Below are 26,665 nucleotides of genomic sequence, written 5' to 3'. Positions count from 1 at the left end.
AGAGGTCCCAAGGAGGATATGTGGGCATGTGGATTGTACAAAAAGCTCATCCGCATCCAGTCCAGAAGGATAACAAAGAAGAGCAGGGAGACAGAGAGCAGAGGAGTAAGAAGAAAAAGAATTCTTTCCCAGAAAATCAAGGAACTGGTTCAACAAAAATAGATTTTTCTCCACAGAGAATCCCCAGTGAAAGTAATAAAAATGTGTATAATTGGAGATATTCCAGATCTACAATGGGAAGGTTAACTCTGTCTCTCTTACTTTTTTTCTTTGTGCCTTGTTTTGTAATGGAAATCTCTGGAATGGTGAAGGAACAGCATTGGAGATAGTATTAGAAAGACAGACAAAACTGTTAAAGATATATACTCTTGTATTCAAAACTTTGTTGAACACATGTTGTACAACAATCTAGTTGTGCTAATAATGAGAACGTGAATTCACTTCAGCTAGCTAGCATATGAGATGCTTCATATTGAGCCAGTACAAACAAGGGTTACATTGTTTTATTAGCTAGTATATAGCCTTTAATCAGTGTTATGAGGTGAACAATGATAATATAATCATCCATCTAAAAGATTAAAAGTACCCAGTATTAGGAAGACTTCATCAACCATTCAAGTCTTCTAATTATCATCATTGTTTGTTTGTTTGTTGAAATACTGGGGTCTAAACTCAGGGCCTTGTGCTTAACTAGGCAAGCACTCTAACACTTAAGTCACATCTCCAACACTTTGGCCTTCAGTCTTTATTCAAATAGGCTTTTGTCATCCTGCTTAGGCCAACCTCAGACTACAATCCTTCTATAAGTATCTTTCTCAAACATAAGACTGAGACATAAATCACAACACGTCAAGCTTATTCTTTGAGATAAAGCCTCAATGACTTTTTGACCCAGGCTAACTTTGAACTATAGTCCTCTTCTATCTACCTTTCAATTAACTAGGACTATGAATCATTGTTCCAGTCCCCCAAATCTTTTAATTTTTTAAACAAGATATTGGCTTATTTTCCTGCTTCCTGTCCTATACTCCTTTACTGACTTTCTTTCAGCTGACTTGTATTTCTTCTCACTCTTTTCTTATTGTTGGTCATGGGCTTGAACTCGGCACTTGACCATTTTGAGCCACAGTGCCACTTTCAGTTTTTCAGTGGTTAATTGGAGGTAAGCATCTCACCTGGACTTTTCTGTCCAGGCTGGTTTAGAACCAAGATGTTCAGATCTCAGACTCCCGAGTAGTTAGAATTCTAGGTGTAAGCCACTAGCACCCAGAAGTTGACATTTTTATTTTGTATACCTGCATAGATCTCAAATTTATGAAGCAAACAGCAACCTCCCCCCCAAAAAAACCAGTTAAACAATGTCATTCTGAAATTTAAATGAGATAGACTTGTAAAATAACAAGGGTTCTGAAAGTTTCATCCGAATCTTGGTGGTGCTTGTGTGAAACAGGAGCTTTTGCCTTGGCTGGCTGGAAGCTGTCAGGGTAGGTAATGTCAGACAAAGCCATTTGGACAGAGCTGGTTCAAAACAGATTCTTTGGTATGGCCCTATCTGACAGGATCAAAATGTGAAACGATTCGTGTCTATTACACTGTGCATACATAACAAAATGTCCTTGGCCTTAACTCTCCTGGACTGGTTATCATGCCAAGCCCTCCTAGCATACCTTCCCTGACTTTGGCTGCCTTACTGGACACAGAGACTGGGCTCATCCAGTGGTGTGAAGCCTAAGGTAATGTCTAAAAGTCAAACTTAGTTAAATACAGTTGGGTTAAAACCATGGAAGAAACCAATTGTCACTGACATGAATTTCTAAATCTTTCTTTGGAGTTAAAATCATATTCTACCTCTCTCATAACAAAAGTGTAACTGGCTGGTTTGGATTTTCCTAAACCTGAAAACAAATCATGCATATGTTTCTTGGACCTGAGCCATTTGGGATATTACTTTTGGAGTGAAAGCACTTAAAAGAAGTTCACACTTTGTATCTTAATTTCCCTCCTCTTTATATTGGAGTTAATTTTAAAAATTGTCAGTAAGTTTGTGCTCCCTATGTGTCAGGTTTCATATCAAAAGAGATTAAGGAGTATCTAAGAGACTGATCCACTTAAAGGCAGAGAAAAGGCAGGAAATCAGGAAAAGTCACTCAATTGAGGAGTAGCTAATTGAGCCACAACCCTCCAGATTATAGGTTGTCAGAGTCTCTGGGGTGATTGTCTCTAACTTCCTCTGTGTTCTCAGGATACTATTCCAAGGCTCATTGGAGATAAGAGAGAGAAAAATGAGATTTATTTTATAAGGAAAGAATTAAAGTTCTTCTTCCTATATAAATAATGTATGATTAAATTCATGACAACAACTCCACATAGTCTCAATACTTTTCTCCAAGACACATTGCAGTCTTGCCAACTATGCTCCTTCCATTAAAAAAAGATGGGTCTCTACAGGGTGGGCAAACACAATATATTATTCACTCTATAGCAAACAGCCAGGTTTTCAGGTGAAAATAAATCAGTAAATAGGAGGATGACATTAAAAGTTAGAAAGTCTTGTGCCTGATCAGACTTCAAACATTTTACTGATAGAATTAGGCATCAACCATTGTTCATTTTAGAAAACATCCTCGCAGTGTTTAGCTAGTTGTGAGGAAGCAATTAATTCCAATTCAACAGCAACATATTTTATCACAGTTGCAAATTCTTAATATCCCTTCCTTGTCACGTTGCAGCCAGTGAGATAGTGACATCAACATACAGTGAGAAGGGTTTATGAACGCCTGTTTCCACAGGAAATTAAAAGATTCGCCTCCTCCACACTGTTCCACGTCAGTCAGTCCCATTCGGCTGCCTAACTCATCATCCCTCCAGTCCTCTTTCTCTGAATGCTATTTCCCTTAACGGATCTATAAACAGCGCTTGCGTTCATAATTCTTTTGGTCCAGAACTCCCCAGAGATGAAAGAAGAAAGCAAAAATTATTCCCAGCTACAGACTGTGCAGCAATAAAGGGTAACTAGTGCACCGTAAGAGCGGAATAAAGATGTCTGTTAGCAGAATCTACACACACACACACACACACACACACACACACACACACACACACACACACACACACACACACACACGGAATAAGCTGCAAGAGAGCAGTTCGTTCAGGCTCAGATCACATTGCAACCCACTATTCCTCAATCTTACCTTGTGTACAGATAAAGAAGATGGGGGCCAAATTCTGTGTCCTTTGCACTTTATAATCTCACACCGCCCTAGCACAGGTCTCAGTATTCTTTCCCTTCTGCCCTTCTAGTACATTCTCTGAAGCTGTCAGTACCTACCACCATGGAGATGAGAAAGCCCACAGGAAAATCTTGCTCTTCTTTGCCTTTCCGGACACATTCAACACAGACAAAGGGCACTGAGCTCCCAGCTTCTCTCCAGTGAATCAACACTTTCTTTCATCGGTTCCCATGCCTACTCATGGTAGATAGCCAATGGTGGCTAAGTGGAAACCAAGAAGCCAGGAGATCTATCCTTTCTTCTTGTCCATTTAAATCTTTTTTTTTTCTGATTATATCTCTATCAGCCTTCTCAGTAACAAGAATCGCCCCTCCCAAATCACAAAGTGGCTACAAATTGTCCCTTAAATTCAACTGACCCAGAAAGCAAGCTGGGCCTTCTCCTCTTAACAAGCACAGGACTTGTTCAACTTCTTCCAAGACTGCTCTTCCTCAGTATGATTACCCCAGTCAAGCATTTTTTATGCAGATCCACACCCTTTCTGAGGATGTAATTCTACACCTAAGGCAAACAGTCTCTTGCCCAATTCACTTCATTTTGGTTGCAAGGAAATGTGTGCCCCTAGAAAGATCTTTGACAAACAACCTTGGTCATGGTTCCAAGGACAAACGTTCAGATGTTCTCTGAGAATTGGGTGTTATGCTGTGGTTCCTTTTGTTTGTTTTCCTTTAAGTTTGAGAGAAGAAAAGGAGTAAGTTAGTCAAATATTCATTTCTCATTCATCATGAAGGAACATTAGAATAAATTAAACTTAAAATGTTGATTTTTTGTTCAGTTAGAAAGGTGGGTGAATGCTGATGCCTTTTAACAGGATGATAGGACTGGATCGATGAGTTTTGCTATTGGTGTAAGTATGATAGACTCTTCAACTAAATAATGATGTCCAGGAGATAGCAAATTAATGTGAGGTGCGGGAGGCTGTGGTTAAGATCCAGAATGGAAGTTTAATATTGGAAATAATCAGTACATCTATGGCATTTGAAGTTGCAACCCTAAGTGAACTGACAGAAGAAAGGTTAATTATGAAAGAGAAACTTTCTAACTACTCAGGCCTCAGGGAACCCAGTTTGAGAGAAGGATAAAAATAAGGGAGATTCAAAGAAAGACACTGGGAGAACTGCCAGGAAGCCATGCACTAGGACATGGAGTGAAGGAAATGTCAGTGCCAGATCTAATAGCAAAGAGGAGACTTGGGCTTGGGGATGTCATTGGTGACCTTGAGGAGAGATATCACAAGAAGACTTTGAAGAAATATGCCTGAGAGGAGGAAGAAATGAAAACAGACAGAGAGGAGGTAGAGAGAGTTTGCACCGTACTTTCAGAATGTTCTGCTGTTGAATTGAGTAGAAATGTGTGGAGACAGAAAGGAAGGAACCTGACAGATTTTTATTTTGCCTTTTGTTTTGTTTGACAGGAATGAGACTATTAGTTCTTTAACTTTAGAGATGGTATAATTTGTCTCATAGGATATGATTATTGACTAATAATTAAGCAAATACCCTACAATTTCTTTTGCGTGTTGTTTGTGTTAAAAATAAGTACTTGAAGTTCATGAGGAGGTGTCCTTTTTAGTCCTATTGTTTCATTGGAAAACTAATTGGGAGAGCCAGTGGCTCATGCCTATAATCCTAGCTACTCAAGAGTCAGAGATCTGTAGATCACAATTCAAAGTAATCTTGTACAGGAAAGTCCAAAAGACTCTGACCACCAATTAACAACCAAAATATTGGAAATGGAGTTGTGGCTCAAATGGTAGAGTGCTATCACTGAGTATAAAATTTCCGGGTAATGCCCAGACCCTGTGTTCAAGTACCCAGGACCTACATAGTCTCTCTCTCTCTCTCCCTATCTCCCTCCCCCCCCGTCTCCATATGTATATGTATATGTATATGTATATGTATATATACATGACGGAAACAATAATATTACTGAGCAATCATAGATCTAGCTCTACTTGTGAATGCCATGTCACTATCCAACTTTTTCAGATAATTATATTGAAAATGAAGAATTCAACCAATTATTTTGCTCCTGTCACTTCCCTTATTTTTCTTTCATATAAAAATACTTTGCTTGACTCATATAACATTAGCAATATCTACAGTTATACCCGTTGACCTTAAGAGTGGCATTAGTATTAAGACTCATTTATAATACTTAAGTCCCTGAAAAACCCACATGGCAGAAATATAACATAGGTGATATAAAACTGAATTTACTCAAAATAGGAAGTGGGTAATATAAAACTATATAGGTAAGGACAGAATTTTTAGATAGCTTTGGTAGCAACATTGAAGAAAGTGGTTAGATTTCCCCCATTTTTTTTCAGTTCATAGAATCTTTCAGATATAAGCTTCCTAGTCTTGGTAATTTTTGCCAATAGTGCTTTGTCGTGTGATGAGGTTCAATACTGACACTTGTTGAGTAGAAGCATTAACATTTTTTGCCAGTCCAGTGCTTGAACTCAGGGCCTGAGCACTGTCCTTGGGCTTTCTCAAGGCTAGAGCTCTACCACTTGAGCCATAGCAACACTTCCAGCTTTTTGTTCTATGTATGTGGTACCAAGGACTCAAACCCTGGATCCTCGTGTATGCTAGTCAAGCACTCTACCACTAGGCCAAACTCCTGGCCCAGTACCTCTAACTTTTCCCCACTGTTTGCCAGGTAAGCCAAACCCCCAACTGTGACAGATAAAAATGTGACCAGATGTTGTTACACATGCTTGATGAACAAAGCTTCCCTTGGCTACACAAAATACCACTGATGTGAAGTTTGCTCCAGGTAAATTGGACTCTGTAATAGAGTATTGCAATATAGTATTTGAGTAGAATCTATAATAGAGTGTTGGTTCATATATGTAAATATATGTGAACATAAATATATATGTTTATATAGCCATCTGAATATATATATATACAAATGCAATTGTCTTCATAAAATACAATAAGGTGAATTATTTTTTAAAGGAGCATATATGTATATGTATTAGTTTATTTTTATTCACTTTATCTAGTTGCACAAAGGAGTTTCAAATCAGCATGTTTATTTAGCAGACAGCATCTTGATCACTGCCAATTAGAATTCTGCCATTGATCTATCTTTAACCATTCTGTGCTCATATTCCCTAGTTTGTTAGAGGGAGATAATACACATCTTGTCTCAGATACCTGTTAGCAGACATGAATGAAATTATATATTAAAATAAAACAGAAACAGAAAAATGTTGAGTATGATAGCATGCTCCTGTCATTCCAGCTACAGAAGTAGCATGAATAGGAAGATTATTCCAAGCCACCTGGGCAATAATGGAAGACTCTTTTGAAAACTAACTAGAGGAGGAAGTACAGATGGCATGGCTTATGTAGTGAAGCACTTCAAGATCCAAAATTTAAAATTCAATATTAGAAGCTAAAAATATGTGCTATGTGAGTCTTTGAAATAAATCTGATTAGAAGAATATAAAGAGAGATACTGGTTATTTAATGAATGGCAGAATAATGTTCTGACTAGCAAAAAGAAGCAGAACATAGAAAATACTTTTTAAAAACTTTCCTAGAAAAAGTGTGGATGGAGAAGGTAATCAGCATGCAAATAAAATTCTCCAGTCTTGGAGTAAAATAATATGCAAACTAAGTGAAATAGATATCTTCTGATAATTATATGTTCATCAAATAGATTAGTGCAGTAAGTTTAAGCAGGGGAAAAAGCAATAACAGCTGTGTCATTTTTCTACAGACCACATAAGCTGCTGTGGCAGGTAAGAGATAGAAACATCCATTTGAATCTGATTTTTCTCCATGTAATGAATATTGTTAAGATGCTCTGGAGAACCTCAATCCCTGCTGAAATCAGGCCCATAAAGTGATGGGAACAAACTTTACAGGTACCATTTTTTCCAGCTTCAAGGTTTCCTGCTATTCTTTCTGCCTAGCTACCTTGGGAATCAGCAAAAGGAAGGAAGGCAGGAAGCCCTGCTTAGTAAACAGAGTGTTCCTCCCCCAAATCTCTCACTCCTCTTGATTTTCAAGTCATTTCAATCTTCCTGACATGCCTTCCTTTCTTCAGTAAGATTGTGCAGATGTGAAAAGGATGGCCCTAACAGACTGCGAAATCTGAAACCACAAGTAAGTCAGTAGTGAGTTCATCAGCAAGTGTTTCCTCTCCAAATACGACGATCATTTAATTTTAGAACTTTCAGTGAAGCACTGCACGTTTCTATTGGAGTGAATTATTTTTTGCAAACTAGCTCGCACCTTGTGATGCAAAGACCCTCTGAGAATTGCCTAATGTATGCGTCAAGAAATGGAGAGAGAAGATTTAAGTCTCGGTGTGGATCAAGAGAAGGGAATTAATGTAGTAAGAATTAATGATTGAGCTCCTCTGCAGGTCAGGATCTTGATGGCCTACCGTGCACACCCTGGTTCCTGCTTTATGTTGACTCCAAATAATGAAAGAGGAAATCCTTCCTTAAACTTAGATAATTATGTGTCTCCTCCTGGCTTTCACAAGACTTTCCGGTCCTTGCACTGTCCCCTGATTTGAGGCAAAACAAGTTTTGTACTTGCAACAGGCAATTCTTCTGATAAATAAAGATAAGAATCTGGTCCTCACTTCTTACCCTCTAACCCTAGCTTCACCTCTTCCAGTCCCCCCAAAAACTATCTCCAAACTCGTCTGTTGTTCCCATTACCAAGTGAGATGATTCAATCTCTCACTTTGGGTAGGAAAGAAGTGAATGGGCCAATGTTATAATCCTGAATAACTTGCACAACAGTAGACAACTAAGGCTGTTGGACCTAAGCTTACCTTATTTTTAAGCAATGGAATGCTATTTTTTATCTTTGTCTTTTGTTTTCATTTTTAAATTGCCTAATACTGGAGCTCTAACTCAGGGCCTTGGGCATGCAGATATTAGGCAATTATTCTGCCACTGAGCTATACCTTCAACCTATTTAGGTCAAATTTAACAAGGAACTCTCTCTGGGAGAAAAATAATGAAAATTCTGATTTGCAAAGTTTCTTGTTTCCATGTATTAACTATTCCAAACATAGTTGATCTCATGTGTCAAAATGAGATCTCAGAATGTAGTTGTTAAGATGCATAAATAATGTATTTTTGAGTTGGTTTGAACCACCTCTAGCTCTATGACATATTTCATGTCTTCAGAGTTGCTACAAACATCTGGTTGTGTTGAGAATTCCACTGAAAAGTGCAATATATATAATATGTATATATAATTATATGTGTATAATATCTAATAATATACTATATATATATATAATATAATGCTTGAACTCAGAGTCCTATTTGCTACCCTTCAGGTTTTTCACTAAAGACCACTAGTGCTGTACCACTTAAAAATCACCTCCACTTCCAGGGTTTTGGTGGTTAATTGGAAGTTAGAATCTCATGAATTCCCCTAACCAGGCTTGCTTTGAACTACAATCCTCATGTCAGGCACCTGGCATACAGTATATTGTAATTCCTAACTAATGGAGTGTTTTTGACCAGACAAATACCAGTCCAGACTCAACATTTTACTTTAAAGATTCTATAAATGTAGAGACTAACAATTTTTCAAGGAAAGCCTCCAGCTTCTAATACTTGAATCACAAAAATACACTTTAGCTCATTCTTACAAACAAAATCAATAACTAAGTGCATCTTTGCATTAAATTAGATATATCCTACACAAACTCTTACAAGCCACTAAGCCATAACTGATGGAATTTTTCTTGTGTTTGTTGCTTTTTTATTTTTTTGTGTGTTTGTTGTTTTTTTTAATGGAAAGGAAAACAAATTGAACTTGATAAAAATCCTATTTGGTAAGAAATTATCTTGTTGGGGCCGGGAGTTTGGCCTAGTGGTTAAAGTGCTAGCCTAGCATGCATGAAGACCCGGGTTCGATTCCTCGTTACCATATACATAGAAAAAAGCTGGAAGTGGTGCTGAGGCTCAAGTGGTAGAGGTCTAGCCTTGAGAAAGTCCAAGGACAGTGCTCAGGCCCTGAGCTCAAGCCCAGGACTGGCAAAAAAAAAAAAAAAGAAATTATCTTGTTTTGGCTGATATGGAAAAAAGATTAATTTCAGAGTCTTAAAATGTGTTTATATAATTCATTAACAATTCCTGGACTTATCATGAACTTAGGAAAATCTATAAATATTTAACTTAAAATCACACAAATGACTAAGCTTATTTTTCACAGTTAGCCTTTTCTGCACTCTTGGGTAGGCTCCTAATTATTTTTAAAGCAATGGACATGTTTGTTATTATTCTCTGGTGAATATATTCTACAGTAGTTGTCTGTTGGGTCACATTTTCCCGAGGGTACAATTTCCACCCTTCTTCTCTACATACTAAATGAAACTGGCAGAGAAAGACTTGTGTTAGCCCTAAACAGGGGCAAGCAGGAAAAATCCTGTTTACACGAGTTGATCTGGTGACCTGAGAAAGGAACAAGAATGGGAAGGAGCTGGAGAGCAAGTTTACAGTGGTAAAGCATTGCGATGCAGGAAATATTAACAGGCTTTGATCCATAGATGAACACAGCTGGGCACTGGTAGCTCACATGCGTAATTCTAGCTACCCAGGAGATCTGGGGGTCAAGGTTTGAAGCCAACCTGAGGTGGGAAAGTCTGTGAGATCCTTCTTTCTTGCAAAAGCCAGAATGAAGTAGAGCAGTGGCTTCAGTGATCTATCACCAGCTTTAAGCAAAAGAGGGAAGGGACAGTGTCTAGCTCCTGAGTTCAAGCCCCAGTAGACACCACAGAGAAAGAGAAATATATATATAGAGAGAGAGAGACAGAGACAGAGAGGCAGAGAAAGAGAGACAGAGACACACAGAGACAGAGACAGAGGAGATTAATACAATATAGGATATGTGAAATATGAGATGAGATAGGAGATAGATAATATGAGATAAAAATCTTTATCACTGGAAGTTCTGATTATGGGGGTGAGAATAGACTGACCCAGGTATTACATACTGAGTTTTGCATATAAGAACTTTGGGAACCATAGCAATTATATGTTTCCATTCTTCAGCAAATTTACAAAGTGTGCGTTAGAGTGTTATGACATGAGGTGGTATCAGAAATCTATATGAGACACTGCATAATTTCCAGTAAATAAATACAAAGTGGATATTCTAAAAAAACATGGAGCCAAGTTAAACTGTCCATATGTAAATTATATAAATGTCATATTGGTTGTGAGTAGTTCCAGAAAGAATACAACTACCCAAGTTAGACTGTATATATGAGATTCGCTGAAGTGCAACTTGTGCTGACCTCTCTAGAAAGGGAACTGGCTAATGTACAATTTCATCTGAGATCTGATCTAGGTCAAAGGACTCTCAACCCCAATCTGAGCCCATTCCTACCATCCCTGTGCTTTTCTGAATTATTGATATCAAATTTGATGTTCAGTACCCCTCTACAAATAATTGTGCTATTTGCCCAAGGTTCATCTTGCAACTTAATACTTTCTCAGTTGAGAATAATGAAAACTGCAAATAAACAAAGACATCCACACTAAAACAAGCAGAAGTTATTTATCCAAAGCTTGCTATATAGCAAGAAGTCGTGTTGGTCATGATTTGTCAAATGCAGAGAGAAGTGTGGAAAAGCATTAAAGGGACCTCTTAAGGTATATTCTACCTAACAGATTTAGTAAAGTTATGCAATATTTAGTACAATAATCACCTGAGTAGAAAAAAAACATGTAATACTGAAGAGAAACTATACCCCCTGGTAAATCAAAGCCATGTATCTAAGAGCTTTTGAATGTCAGTCATATGGGGATATTATTTGCAACCAGAGAACTGGCAATATAGCCTAGCAGTAAAGCTATGGACTGAAACTGTGTCCACCATTCAGGTCAGGAAAGAGTTACCTGCGAATATATATTCTGTTTACCTTGACCTCAGTTACTCAAGTAATGTGTGAAATTGTGTCAGGCCCACAAGTTATAAGAATAATCTGTCTTCCCTCACTGAAGGACTGTGAAAGGGTAAATAGACTTTTGGTGGACTCCTCGCCCCCTATTTCAGAGCTTTCAGGCCTGTAGTATTTTCTGGAAAGTAGAGAAAGAAAGACAAAAAAAGCCCTTTAGAACAATTCCCCCATTCAGTCATAAAAATCACTGCCATGAATCTATCTCTAGCTACCCTTAGGGACAAAAGCAGAAATAACAGGTTCTGAGTAGATGAGTTACCCTGATTTAGCAGGGCACAGACTTTGGCAGGAAGGTAAGTGAGTGCGTGATTAAATCTGAAATTGAGTCAAAAATATAAATGTGTAAGCAAATAATTGAATGGAAACCTTTGGGTACAATGAAACAGCCAAGGCTGGCAAGGACTGGAATCAACCAGCTCCCCTGTCTAGACTTTCTTGGAGTTAGAGAACAGGTAGAATGGACAGAATAATTTCTCAGGTTACCGAGTATTTGTGGCATTACATTCTGCCTTGATCTTGAGTGTGATGCAAACAGAGACTTGTGCTCTCTGTAAACACTGGGACTAATATTTTAAATACTTTTCAAGGTGTGCTTAGATTGGATAAACAGATTGAAATAAAATGTTGCATGTAATTGTAAGTTTAGTTTATGGTTAAATACCTGCCCCCCTTCCTAGCAAATTAAGAGTATGCTCTGGGATTGGAGAGATCTACTAGAGTTGTAAAAATTCTAGTGTCTCTGTTCTAGTAACTTAGGACACTGTGTTTTTCTCACTGTCTTCTCTCCCTTAGGATGTCAATTGGGGGAAGAATAGAAGCAAGTAATAATAATGCTAGAATTGCAGGCTCAGGGCCCTCTATCAGGCACTCGTAGCATTTCAGTTAGATGGCGAGTAAAAGAGGAAGGGATGTCGAGTTGAGTCCCTGGAGTTTGGGTTCCCTTATCTGTCCTGTCCTGTCCTATCATTTAATTTACCTAATCCTTGACATTTCTATTGCTATAGCAAGAATTCTACTTCTTAGACTAACAATTCCCAGAGTGGTTTTTGAAGATAAAAAACGTGTCAATCAGTGTAGAAAAAAATGTCCTATGCTTCACAAATGTGGTTTGTTCCTTTCATTTGAAATCAAAACAAGATGAACAAACCAAGAAAAAAAAACAAAAATATGCCAGTGAGCAGTCTGATCTTTAGTTTACACGCAGCAACTACGTAAAAGGAAATGTTGAATATAACAAAGAAGTTTATTAGAACCTTCAGGAGGGCAGTCATCTCTAAGATGAGCACTCTAATGGTGTTCAGGGTAGAGAAACCACAAATCATTTTGTTCCCAATACTATTTTCCCTCAACTTAAAAAAGTAAACATCCTATTTTTTTCCCAAGAGGTTTCTTGTGTGTGAGCAATTTTAAATTGAATTAAGAATTATTTGAATCTAATTGGTTTGGGGTAGGTAAAAAAAAAAGTCAATGGTTTACCTTCTTAGTCCCAGTACTTTTCTCTCTTTTTGAGAATACAAAACCTATTTTCTTTTTAAAGGGGTGATCCACCTAGCTGGATATAATGGCATGTGCCTATAATCTAGCATTTAGGAGATGGAAAGCATAGGATATTCAATTCAAAGCCAATCTGTGCTACATAACAAGATATCATGTCTAAACAAAGATGGGAAGAGAGCTAGGGTGTGGACAACTTGGTATATACCTGAAATTCCAGCTGTATGGAGGTAGAAATGGAAAGTGTGAAATAGTAAGGACAGTCCAAACAAAAACAGTGAACAAGACCTGTGGACTAAAAAAACCAAGTGTAGTGGTGGAAAGTGCCTGTACAAGGCATAAGTAGGAGAACAGCAGTCAGCAGCTGGTCCTGAACATAAAGCATTTTTATCTATTCAAGTAATATAGGGGGACAAAAGAACTGGAGGCATGGTGTGTGGATAACAAGGGTAAGGCCTGAGCTCAAACCCCAGAACCACATCAAGCAAACAAGTGAAAAACAACAATCAAACTGGAAATAGAGGCTGGTGACACAGCTCAGGGGTAGTGAACTTGCCTAGCATGCACAAGGGCCTGAGTTTGATTCTAAACATAGCTGACTACAAGTTGCCATCTGATAGTCTTTCATAAACTAAAAATTTGATGCCACTGATAATATGTGCTATGCAATAAGTGGTGCATATAATACATTGGCGGGTGATTTCATTCCACAGTTACTCTGCCTTAACTGTTTCCGATACAAAAGCAAAGTTTAAGCTGAAACTTAAACTTTTCCTCATGGAAAAACATTCTCATAGTAAATCATTCCATATCAAGAACATCAATGTCTAACTACTATTCATAAACACATTTTTCCCATCAATAAAATGATATTTTTCTTCGATCAGACATTATGCTAGCTCAGTGAAGTGAGAGTGCCATTGACTTGTGCAGTAGAGATGATTCTGTTCCTGTTTTGTTAGCTTTTGATGAAAAATGAGAAATCTCCATGCTGGTACATCTGAGGTGCCACCCCTTAAGTAAAGCAGAGCTAGCTTTTCTATTTCTGATCTGCTTGTTTAACTATAAGGCATTCTTAAAATGCTCTGGTAGAGAAAGGACAAAATAGAATCCTTTCATTCAAATAATAACCAGAAGCTTACAGTAAAACCAGGACAAAGAACTCGATTCTTTCTCTTCTCCATGGCTGGACATTTTAAGATTCCATTGTGAGGTATGTACAAAGATTTCTTAAGTGGTTTTAGTGTGTGTGTGTGTTGCTTAGCATCCTTAATTATGACAGGATATAGTTATAAGTGGAAATATGTTTCTTTCCATGGCAGCATAGATTAGCAGTTAATACATGCTATGGAGAGATACTGTCTGGAAAAAATCCAGCTAAACCACTTACTATACAAGGTATACGCTATTCAGAATATGGCAATGTCTCTGTACCTGTTTCCTTATGTTTAAACATTGAGTTTGCCAGGCTCTGGTGGCTCACGCCTGTAATCCTAGCTATTCAAGAGACTGAGATCTAAGAATCCCACTTCAAAGCTAGCCTAGCCAGGAACGTCTATGAAAATTTTTTCTCCAGTTAACTAGAAGTAGAGCTGTAACTCGAAGTGGTAGAATGTTAGCTTTGAGGGGAAGCACACCACCCAGGCCCTGATTTCAAGCCCCATGACCACTTAAAATATTGAATTATTATGTGTATATGTGTAGTTGAAAATATTGAGACAATCTTGGTCTTGTACTTGCTATGCAAGTTCTGTACTATTTGAACCACACCCCAGTTCATTTTGCTTTTCTTAATTCTTTTTTAGATAGGGTTATGTGATTTCTGACCTAGGACTGGGATCCTCCTCCTCTTTGCCTCTCACAAGCTGGAATTACCAGCATGAACCACCACCCTTGGCCTCAGAATTAATGGTTGAAATCATGAAGAATGACATACAACATTTCATATCACTTTGTGAAATAAAAAAAATCAAAATTAATTGAAAATATAATTTCTGCTGTGAATTATCGTCTGTGCCTTGGTAAACAAAGCTTGATGGTTCTCTTTTTTTAACACCTGGAAATAAATACTTTCTTTTCATGATTCAGGTAACAGAATTCTTGGAAGGTGGAGACAAACTATTCAAGAAAATACTAAGGCCAATGATGGTGACACTTCATTGCATCTCTAGAGCAGGGCATTCAGGGAGTTTACAAAATCCACCTTCCTTGATCACATGGAGGCGAAGAGAATTTAGACAGAAGATTAAGATAAAAAAAATAAATCAGACACAACCTAACAAAGAAACAGAGGGAAATTTGATAGAAAATATTTGATAGCCAGTCATTTTCCTGGCATATAACTATTCTGACCTTTTGAGGGCTTGCGTCCTCTAAGTTATTGACTATCAAGTAACATTGCTACTCTCTCTTCAGTATACCTCTGTGGATTTTTCTGTTTCCCTGGGGGACATGTTGTTAGAAAGCAGGATAAATATTATCTGAACAAAAGTGGGATGGGGACATGGAAAATTGGACCTCGCTCATGAAGGCTCTTCTGTGTCGTTAGCAAGCACCTGTAGTTGCTATCCATTCAGCACCACAAGCCTACAATGAGAAAGTTAACAGTGACTCCCTACAGAACCTGAACTCACTGCAAGATCTAGAGTGAAGTCACTTCCTCACACCGCCATGGTTTGCCTTTAAAAGCAAAGGTAGATTGCAATGCAGCCGACAAGGAGCTGCAAAGGACCATGGAAATGTGAACACTCTCAACCTTGCTCGAATGCACTGACGTCACCCTCTCTTTGAGAGACAGACTAGCACAATCCTAGTACCTCACCCACCAGAATGAAGACTGCTGTCAGGAAGAGAAGCATTAGAAGTGAGACACTGTGCATCCATTATTTGTTCTTCGGTTAAGTGGGATACGAAACATAAACCAGTTGGGTTAAACTAATATGGCTAAACTAGGGAGTATCAGTGCCATCATTCTATTCCCTCTCTAGGTCTTGGTTAGCCTGAGATCTAGAAGTCATTTTATATGTCACATGTAAAGTAGAAGACAGTCAGTGGTGATATTTTTCTACATCAGAAAGTGAGCTACCATGGCAGCTCACAGGGTTATCACTGGCCTTGCGGTGCTCGTGTTTGGTATTGGCAGGTAAGTCCCTGGATTTCAGGCACCTGTGTGTCTCCTCCTTCAGTGGCTTTGGCTTTAATTCCTCCTGCTAGCCATCCTGCTTATCAAGCTGGAGGCTCAAAGGCTATCATAGGACAACAAGGCAAGTCAGTTACTGGGTGCTATGATTTTAATATCTTAAAAAAACCCAAGGGGCCGGGAGTTTGGCCTAGTGGTAGAGTGCCTACCTGGCACGCACGAAGACTCGAGTTCAATTCCTCTGTACCACATACACAGAGAAAAGATGGAAGTGGTGCTGTGGCTCAAGTGGTAGAGCACTAGCCTTGAGGAAAATCCAAGAACAGTGCTCAGGCCCTGAGTTCAGTCCCCAGGACTGACAAAAAAAAAAATTTGTAGTGTAGCAATTATCAAAATATTTATATACCACACACAAATTCACACGTCACAGTGACTGAACAACAAATGGAACTTAATAAGGATTTTTTTGCTAGTTTTGTGTAACTGCTCGATGTACAACTGCCCAATAGATCACAGCCAAGGTCTATGCACAACCAATAGACAAACAGCAAAGATCAGGAGTAAGCCAACACAAATCATTTGTGTGGTATACAGTCCTTCATCTACAGTAAATACAGTGCTTGGTAACATGTCTTAAATAATTTTCTCATATTGATCACAGCATGATCTTTTTTTTTTCTTTTTTGCCAGTCCTGGGCCTGAGCACAGGGCCTGAGCACTGTCCTTGGACTTTCTCAAGGCTAGAGCTCTACCACTTGAGCCTCAGCACCACTTCTGGCTTTTTTCTATGTATGTGGTACCGAGGAATTGAACCTGGGTCTTCATGCATGCTAGGCAAGCACTTTAACCACTAGGCCAAACTCCCGGCCCAAGAAAGGCATTTTTAATTCTCTCCAACTCTTAGTCAATTAATTGCTGCCTCAGAATTCAAACCTACAGGCAATCATTTTAACCACTAGGCCAAACTCCCAGCCCTAGCATGATCTTTTTTTATATATTTTTTATTGTAATTAATAGAAGGGTTACATTATATTTGCCACATAGAAGGTACATTAATTCACATACATTGATACCTTTTCTCATGTCTTGGTCCCTCTTTTTGTTAACTTCCACACCCATGTTAACTCAAGTCAGACCCAAACAAAAGGTAAATTCAACATTTCTAATGGGAAAATTATTGGAGCATCACTCATATTCTTTTCCAACTTTTCTGTTGCATGTCTACGAAGAATTTTACCAAGGCATCAACGAAAAGAACCCAATAGAACAATATCAAGATATTAAAGGGCCAGTTCACTGTGTGGATAGCTTGTCAGAGATCCCTAAAGTGTGTCTTAGGGGTGCTGGTTTGTGAGGGCTATGTAGCTCTTCCACAGAAAACCCAGTTAGCTGAATCAGAGATCTACTGAATAATTTTTGCGGTCCAACCATTATGCCAGGTGCCTTATTTTGTGAGGTTACTTCGGATTATTTTCCAAAAGTAGAGACAGAATGTCCTGAATTACGCATTGTTTGGATCATTCTCACATGAGACAAGAGCATAGTTGTGAAAAGACTGGCCAAATCTGGGGGTGAGTAGATATTTTTCTGGGGCTGAGCCAACAAACTAATCAAGTAGGAACCAAATCCAAGATTTGTGTCTCATAAAAACCATCCTGTAATCATGTTTCTCAAAATTTTCCATGAGAGAAAAATAACTTCACAAAATACAAGTTATTCTTAAACTGTACTCCTGGAGAAATCTGAGGATATAACCTAAAAATTTAACTCTAAATACAAAAGAATGAACCATCTTAAGAATTTTTTTCTGTATAATGTGTAAGCCTTGGATCTTGTTGTGCTACATTATAAAATAATTATCACATTGCAAACATTGCGATTTAAACTGCTTATTGGTTAAATTACTTACTGCCCTTCATTCCCCTTCCAAGCTATTGAGTTAAATGAATGGAGTGATGTTTAGTCCATAGCCTCTGATATTTCATCACTGTTAACTATTTCTGTGAACTCAGTTACTGAGAACTAAAAATGAGACACATAGAAAAATGAACTTCGAGGTCAAGATCTAAGGATGGCCCTTCAAAGCCAACCCAGCAGGAAATTCCATGGAACTTTTCATTTCCAATTAACCACAAAAAGTTGGATGTAGAGGTGTGGCTCAAGTGGTAGAATGCTAGCCTTGAGCAAAAAGAATTCAGGGACAATGCCCAGGCCTGAGTTCAAGACTAATTACTGGCACATAACACACAAAATAACTTCCCCAAACAGCTTGGAAGCCCCATCACACACACACACACACACACACACACACACACACACACACACACACACACACACACACATATATATATATATATAGAGAGAGAGAGAGAGAGAGAGAGAGAGAGAGAGAGAAGCTGAGCACTAGTGATTTGTGCCTGTAATCCTTGCTAATCAGATGGAAGCCCCATCACACACACACATACACACACACACACACACACACACACACACAAATATATATGTATATATATATAAGCTGAGCACTAGTGATTCATGCCTGTAATGCTTGCTAATCAGAAAGCTAAGACTGGAGTTCAAAACCAGTCTTGGCATGAAAGTCCATGAATCTCTTGTCCAATTAACTAACAAAGAGCTGAAATGAAGTCAAGCTCAAGTGGTGGAGTGCCGACCTGAGCAGACAAGCACAGTGACAGTGTAAGGCTCTGAGTTCAAGCTCCACTACTGGCACACGAAGAACAAAACAAATAAAGAGAAAGAACAAGAAAATTATATGATACTCTATATCTACATGATATAGATAACTTTATAGAGGCAGAAACAATGACATTAGTTTCCCAAGACTATAGGTATCTGCTAAAAGGACTGCTTCTTTGCCTCAATTAAAATAAATCTCTGCTGCGATGCAGCTCAGGGGCACAGTGCTTGCCTAGCAAGTGTAACGTCCTGGGTTCAATCCCCAGTACCAAAAAAAGAAAAAAGAAAATACAAGAAAAAAAGTAAAACAAATCTCTGTCAAGGCATGTTAACTAAAAAGTTATACTTTAAAAAAGGCTATACTATTGGCAGTGTGGTATTAAGTTAGTGGATGCTTCTGCATGGAAATGATGCTATTTTTAGGTGGATCCATGCTATGAAATTTGAAAATGTATATCATTAATAAATTATAACTCTGAGTTTCTTTTACAGATACTGGAGTTTTAGCCTCATGATGTCTTATAACTGGATGGCATAAATGTAGCAGAATAAAAATGTACCAGTTTTCGGTGATGGTATGCTAACTGTGGTATGCTAACTTGGATAAGCTATGTTTGCCCAGCTACTGGGTCAAAAACCAGTCGGACTATTACCACAATGACATAGCTAGATATGATGAATATTAATGACCAGTGGACTTTGAGTAAAGCAGACTATTTTTGTAAAACATGGGTGGGTCTCATTCAATCAGTTGAAGACCATGAGAAAGGCCAGGGCAGCCTTCCCAGAAAAGTAGCGACAATCCTTCCTCAACTCAGCACTGTAGTTAAGAAACCCTTGTTCTTTCCTGTCTACTGGCATAGGATGCAAATCTGAATTGAAGGTTGCAAGATAAACTACTGCTAGATTTTTCCAGCCTGTACTATAGAGGTAGAGTCTTCAATCTCTAAATCATATGAATCAATTTCTTAAAGTAAATCTGTTTCTGCCTGTCATAACTGCTTTGAAGGCTTCTACTGAAAGATGGCAGTGGAGACCAGGCTCAGCAGGAGATTGCCCAAGACCCCTTTCCCACCCACAGCTGGGAGCAGAGATGAGCCACTGTCATGCTAGACAATGTGGGAAGCCGAGATTCGAAGCATCTGGATTCTAGGCCAGCCTGAGCAGAAAGATCCATGGGACTTCATCTCAATGGGAAGAAGCAGGGTCTGGTGACACTCACCTGTGATGCCAGCAACCATGAAAAGCCTGAAACAGACAGATTACATCGGGCCTCATGTTTAGGGAAGAAAGTGAGATGTTATCTTAAAAATGATCCAGCAGGAACTGAAGGCTTGCATCTATAATCCTGGCTACAACAGGAGGCTGAGATAATGAGGATTATACTTTGAAGCCAGTGCAGACAGAAAAGTCTTTGGGACTCTTCTTGTTGTTGTTGTTGTTGTTGTTATCTTTAGGAAGTTGTATAAAGGAGATGACATTGAACAACGCAGTTTATGAACCCAATATATCTTGATCACTATCACCCTTTTCAACGTTCACACCCACACATTTCCTACTCAACCCTTCCCTCACTCTGCTTAATTTATAGGCTAGGCATTGTATTCTTGACTTTATTCTTCCTATTTTCATCCTCATTTGTCTACCCTTTTCCTGTTGACCTCACCCCCCCTTTCAAGTACCCTGCTCATAGTGCTTTATTTTGCCTTTTTAGGCAATTACAATATTGGAGTTTTCCCTTGACTCTACCACATTTCAGTTAATGCTTTTGTACACACTTGCATATCACCCAAAACTCTTAGCTCCAATTAACCAACAAAAAGCTGGAAGTGGAGTTGTGGATCAAGTGGTAAAGCATTTGACTTGAGATACAAACCTCAGGAACAGTGTCTGGGCCCTGAGTTCAAATCCCAGGACCAGTATATACAAACACAAACAAATCAGTAACAAACAATTTCAGGATGCTCTTTGTTAAGAGTGCCTAGGAAAGTCAAAACCTCCAGATGAAATGCCCAGTGCTAATAAAAATAAATAAATAAAGTCTTTTAGTATTTCGCTCCCCGCACTTACACACAATCTGCTACTCCTTCTTCCCTCCTCCATGCCTGTGGATTCTACCTCTCTAGATAATCTTGACTAATACAGTGACCAAATTATAGAGAGCAAAAGACAATAATTAGATGGGAAATGTCAGAAAAATCTTCTGGATGGAAAAATCTGGTGGCTGAATTCAGAGTGAAAACAATCTGTCAGTTTCTGAAAATGTTTTGAATTCCAAAAGCATACTCTTGACCACACAACCTGTCACAAACTTGACAATCAAACTGCTTGCTTTCCTGGATGAAAGTTCAGCTGGTTGGTCTTCTATTCCTATTATGTTCTCTGGGTACTAGATCTTTGTTTTACCCTTAACTAGCCTTGCCCTTAACAGATCTATTTTTTTCCAGCCAGATATTTGAGGCAGGACCTGGTCTTGGTTATTTTGGGCATGAGATTTTCTAGAACACTAGGATTCAATACACAATCAGTGATTAAATGGAAACAGCCTTCTGATTTTAAAAATCAGAACCTAATAAAAATTAACTTTTTTTTCCCTAAAGCAAATATGTGTTTTTGTCATGGTGGCTAAAAACAAGCTTTTCTTCTTATAAAAAAAGGAATAACTAGGTTTTTTTTGGCAATCAAAGAAAGTAAAAGGTATATTAAATAAAATCTAAAGTCTAGTGACCACATAAAAGTATTTCAAAGTATACTTATATAAGTAAAATAACATTTGAGTTGTTATTTCTGAAATGTATTAAGGTAAATTACTCTCCTCCCCCTCCCCCTCCCTCTCCCCCCCCCTCCTCCTCCTCCTTCTCCTCCTCCTCCTCTTTTTCCTCCTTCTCCTCCCCTTCTTCCAGCTTCATCTTCTTGGTCTACATTTTTGTAGCCCAAGTTGGCCTCTCCTTATCTTCTTTCCTTAGCCCTCCAGTGCTGGGAATACAGATGTGCACTGTCATACTAAACTTTACACTCAATTGCTCAGAACATATAATTCAGGGTGTTTCTCCTTCATGTACTTGTCTAACAAGCCCTAAATTATTATACCCACTCTTCACCATAGAAATATTTGTAGAGCCAAATAACAAATATTGCTACTGATTGTTTCTTTTCTTTTCTTGTCCTTCCTTTTCTTTCTAGTACAGAAAATTGAACTCTGGGCTTTGCACTCCCTCTATTGGATCTCAGCCTCCTGAGTAGCTAGGATAATAAGTGTGAGCCACTCTACTAGGCATCAATCTTTTGTATTTAAATATAGGTTTTAGTCCACTTCTTCTAGAACTAGAAAGCAGTGTAGTGTAAACTCTATTTTGGACAAAACATGAAGAGCACGTGCAATGATAGATTTACAAAATTTACAAAGAAAACACCCATATTATTGGGTGTCAGATGTTTTAGATTCTCTTTATTTATCTATTCTTATCTCCAAAGCTTTACAGTTGGCAGAGTCTTCTCTTCAATTAATTTAAATTTCTCTTAACTGGCATTCATGGCTAACCTCTATTTGTAAGAAACACTCTCAACATCCTTGAAACTGTCCTCTACTAACCCCAAATACAGACTTAGAGAAATGTTTTCCAATAATATGCTAAATGTCCCTTCTACTTCTGTCATTTCTTTCCATTCCAAATGTTGTCATGATCTCATTTAGTATGAGACTAATATCTCAGATTTATCATAGAGCTCATGTTCTAAAACTAAACTTGGGGAAAAGGTGAACTCTATCAGTTACTCAATCCCCACCTCCCCCCACCACACAAACACCTTCATTTTCCCCATTCCACTCATCCCACACACACTTCTCTAAACTCTGGAGCTAGTTTATTTTTAAAAATTTCTTTGGACTTAAATTCAAACGTTTCTTAAATTTATTCTGCAAAACTGTTGTGATTTAGAAGCTTTATATAATTCTATTGCTTAAAAATATCATATAAAAACAGTAGGTCTACATTTCCCATAATATTCTAGGAAAAAAATACTTTCCTTTTTAAGGTGTCAGTCCCACTGTGCTATGAAAGGAAACACTCCAAAGAAATATTAGTTTTATTTTCACCCCAGGCAGTTCAGTCCATAAGTCTTGTATAAAACTGAAGTTCATACTGTCAAAATCCATCTGGCTTATGAAAAAGTTCTCTGCAACCCACCCACCATGGAAATAATTTAATTGCATAAGTTAGAGGATTCACACTTAGAGAACAAAGAATTTCAGGTGCACAGTTTTCTGAATAAATTCTTAAGGACAACCACTCTCAAATGACAATAAACAAGAAAATAAAGGAGCTAAGAAAGCTCTAGAAGAACCAAGGTAAGCATAGCAAGAGAAAACTTTGCATCTGTATTTCACCTTGAGACAAGTCTAGAGGAATGAATGCTGAGTTTTCTCTAAGAAAAACCTCACCTATTTTTCATGTAGATTTTATAGAGGTATTTATTTATACATACAACTTTTGATGCTTGAAGTTACATGTTAATAAATACATAAGGATAAATACAGATAAAGCCAGTAATCTGGCATTAAAGGGAATCATAGAATATTCCATTTGCTTTTAACAAAATGACATTACTGAGGTATCTACCTATCATCTATCTCTTTATCTGTCTATATCTCTACCTATTTCTGTCTATCTGTATCTAAACATATAGTATGTTGACAGACTAATTTAAATGCCAATGTTAGTCTGCTTTTGCCCAAAGCTTCAAAATAAATAAATTAATATGTCACACAGCCTGTCTCCAACTTTAAACACTTGGATAAGAAATGAAACCATTTTCACCACATTTAATTCATCATTGATATTTGCCTTGCTTCCTTGACTGTTGCTGCTTTCTAAACAAAGAGGCCAGCAAGAGCAAAAGTCTCAGATAAATGACTATGTAACAGTAAAAGAACCTGGTACTTACCTTTATGCACCTTATCCTATTGAGAAGCTATGAGCTGGCTGTTCTCAGCTGGGCAATGGTAAGAATGTTAGTTGGTTAATAATAAAGGGAAGAAAAGCTCCAGACACCAAGAACTTGGGTTAACCATTGACAACAGATTTGTTCCTATAATTCCACTTGGAAATCTACATAGGTAGCCCTTGGCATTGTACAACCCAGGTGATATCTGGTCAGCTGAGATAGAGATTACCTCACTGCCTCTGTAGCTTTGAAGGTCACTCACGTATAACCTGACTAATTTTTCCCTTTGTCAGGCATACAAAGGAGGAAGAATCCCTGAGCCAGAGATATGTTCAACAAGGCCAGTAGATGACTCAAATTTTACAAACAGAATTTCTGAGAATGAATCTATGGAAGTACTTGGGTCAGTTTTCAGATTTCATCTGAATCATGCAAAGAAATCCTTTCCAGGAGTACATTGTCTGTATCCGGGCAAGGAAGGGCTGAAATTGCATATGATCATGAAAACTAAGGTGGGACAATTGGAATCAACTAATCACCCACCCACTTCTTTCTCTTTCCTACATGCCCTGAAAAATTATGCAGCACTGTAAGTTATTTCTGATACAGTATAGCAAAGAAAGATGGGAGACACACAACCCTCTTACCTGAGGAACCAGTGCAGATTGAGATGGTAAATTAAAATGCATTGTGTGGTCCAGTCTTCAGTGTGCATTCTTCTGGTTACCCAGTCTGTCAATGGGTTCCTAATAGGTTATTCAAATGTGGAAGTTGTCATGTGGTCAAGGAGGCACCCTGAGTGTTGAGAAAAAGAAATAGATTTAAGACACTTGTATCAAGATTGCGGTCCAGGTAATATAAAAGTAGTCGCAAGGAACTAATGAAACATCAGTTATGTCTGGGAAAGCTGGAAGGGCTAGTTTTCTGGCTGAGAATGAGTTATTTTATTTTTCTTTGTTTCAAGCAACATTGGTATGCAGATGACCTAAGAGACTGCCATGCATGGTGAACTCTCTACATTGAAGGGATTTGGCTAGGTGGTGAGTCCTATTGTTGTTTCTGTTCATTTTGTTTATTTCTGAGCTAGAGATTAAGCCCAGGTCCTCTGCGTTCTTGAGCAGGTCAAGCTCTACCATGTGAGCAATCGACTGCAACCCAGTTTGGAATGTCAGTGTTGCTTTGCTTTGTATTGTTTCTACTGGATTGAGTTGTGAACTCAGAACAGGATGGCTTGCTAGGCTGCTGATCTACCACTTGAAACACAACTCCAAGCCCCAACTTATTTTTTTAATATTTTTTATTGTAATTAATAAAAGGGTTACATGATATTTGCCAGATAGAAGGTGCATTAATTCACATGCATTGATACCCTTTCACATGTCTTGGTCCCCATTACCCTCCCCCCCAACCCCCACCCCTCATCTTGTTTCCCCCCCTTCCCTATCCAATTTCAAATAACCAAATACAAATATATCCAATATATCAGATAACAAAGTGCGATACTGTAACAATATGAGATAGCCAAGGGACAGCAAAAGAGATGAGAGATAACAGTACATTAAGTACAAAAGTCATTCATTATATGGCTTTTGTTTCAATATCCTGGAGATCCTTTCAATTAGCTTCATACTAAATGGCCTTATGTATCAAGGTTTTGCTCTATTGCAGATCTCTGCTAGGAGAGCCCAAGGTTTCTACTGATTATGACAAATGAGGGAAACTATTGAGCCTAAGTTCCTTTGAGTCTGGCTTACTTCACTTAATATGATCTTTTCTAAGTCTTTCCATTTCCTAACAAATGGGTCGATGCCTTTTTTTCTGACAGCAGCATAGAATTCCATTGTGTACAAATACCACATCTTGTTGATCCACTCATCAACTGAGGGACATCTAGGTTGGCTCCATATCTTTGCTATGGTGAATAATGCTGCAATAAACATTGTTGTGCTAGTGGATTTAGTATGCCCTAGTTTCTGGATGGTTGGGTAAATGCCAATTAGTGGAATTGCTGGGTCATAGGGGAGCTCTATGTTTAGCCTTTTGAGGAACTGCCATACTGCTTTCCATAGTGGTTAAATGAGTTTGCACTCCCACCAACAGTGTAGTAGTGATCCCTCCTGGCCACATCCCCTCTAGCATCTGTTATTAGTTTTCCTGATCCTGGCCATTCTAACTGGAGTGAGGTGGAATCTTAGAATTGTTTTGATTTGCATTTCTTTTATGACCAGAGATGTTGAGCATTTCTTCATGTGTCTAAAGGCCATTTTTGTTTCTTCTTCAGAGAAGACTCTAAGTCTTTGGCCCATTTTTTAATGGGATGGTTGTTACTTTGGAGATTAGTTTTGGAGTGATTCAATTTTTTGAGCTGTTGATATATTTTAGATATGAGGCCTTTGTCAGCTGTATGGTTGGTGAAGATCTTCTCCCACTCTGTAGGCTTCTTAATTAATTTACTAGCTATGTCCTTTGCCATACAAAAGCTCTGCAGTTTAATGCAGTCCCACTTATCCAGCCTTTCTCTGATTTGTTGTGATTCTTGGTCCTTATTAAGAAAGTTTTGACCTGTGTCAAGGAGGCCTAGTGTATCTCCTATTCCTTCTTGTAAAGTTTTCAGTGTGTCAGCTTTTACCTCCAGGTCTTTGATCCATTTGTTGTTAATTCTAGTGCAGTGGTAAGCCTCAATTTATATATCTATATTTGCTCCATTTGTTTTCAGGTAGGGTCTCATGTTCTTTCTTGAGGCAATCCTTAAACTTTGATCCTCCATCTCACGGCCTGCTGCATACCTAGGACCACATGCCATTCTTTGGAGGGAGGAGATTTTACTTTTTCCCTGGGTTAGCTTTATACTTGTGTTTTCACATTTTTCTACCTCCTGAGTTGACAGGCAAGAGCCATCACACTTGTTCACTCAGGATTATTGGGTTTTTCCTTTTGTTTTCCAAAACACACACACTTGAGAAGGGAAGATTCAGTTACAGAGACACCACCATTACTTATTAGCAGTGTGAGGTTGGAAGCTGCTCAGCCTTTCTGTATCCCATTTTCCTCATCTTCAAAATAAGGGCACCAATCATAACCATTAGCCATGACAACACCACCAACCTCAGAGAGACAATTGATGCATTAGACTGTTAAGCTG

General features: G+C 38.3%; 1 protein-coding gene across 3 annotated transcripts in view; it reads right to left on the bottom strand.

Annotated features, from left to right (window-relative positions):
* Nucleotides 1-24,289, bottom strand: part of Kcnj16 (potassium inwardly rectifying channel subfamily J member 16) — a 45,238-nt gene extending 20,949 nt beyond the window's left edge. The window contains exon 1 of one of the 3 annotated variants that reach the window (XR_016538317.1): nucleotides 23,524-23,577. Coding sequence is in view for 1 of the 3 variants with exons in the window: in XM_090350196.1 (XP_090206322.1) it covers nucleotides 24,171-24,238 (68 nt within the window). In the remaining 2 variants the exon portion in view is untranslated. Of the gene's footprint in view, nucleotides 1-3,194; nucleotides 3,920-23,523; nucleotides 23,578-24,170 lie in introns of those variants that run through there. The other 2 variants (XR_016538318.1, XM_090350196.1) reach the window with 2 other exon arrangements.
* Between the last annotated feature and the right edge of the window lie 2,376 nt (nucleotides 24,290-26,665).

Source organism: Megascapheus bottae, chromosome 17 (assembly GCF_031878675.1).
Source record: "Megascapheus bottae isolate mThoBot1 chromosome 17, mThoBot2.hap1, whole genome shotgun sequence".
Taxonomy (NCBI): Eukaryota; Metazoa; Chordata; class Mammalia; order Rodentia; family Geomyidae; genus Megascapheus; species Megascapheus bottae.
The sequence above is the reverse complement of the archived record's forward strand: the minus strand, read 5'-3'. Positions and strand labels throughout refer to the sequence as shown.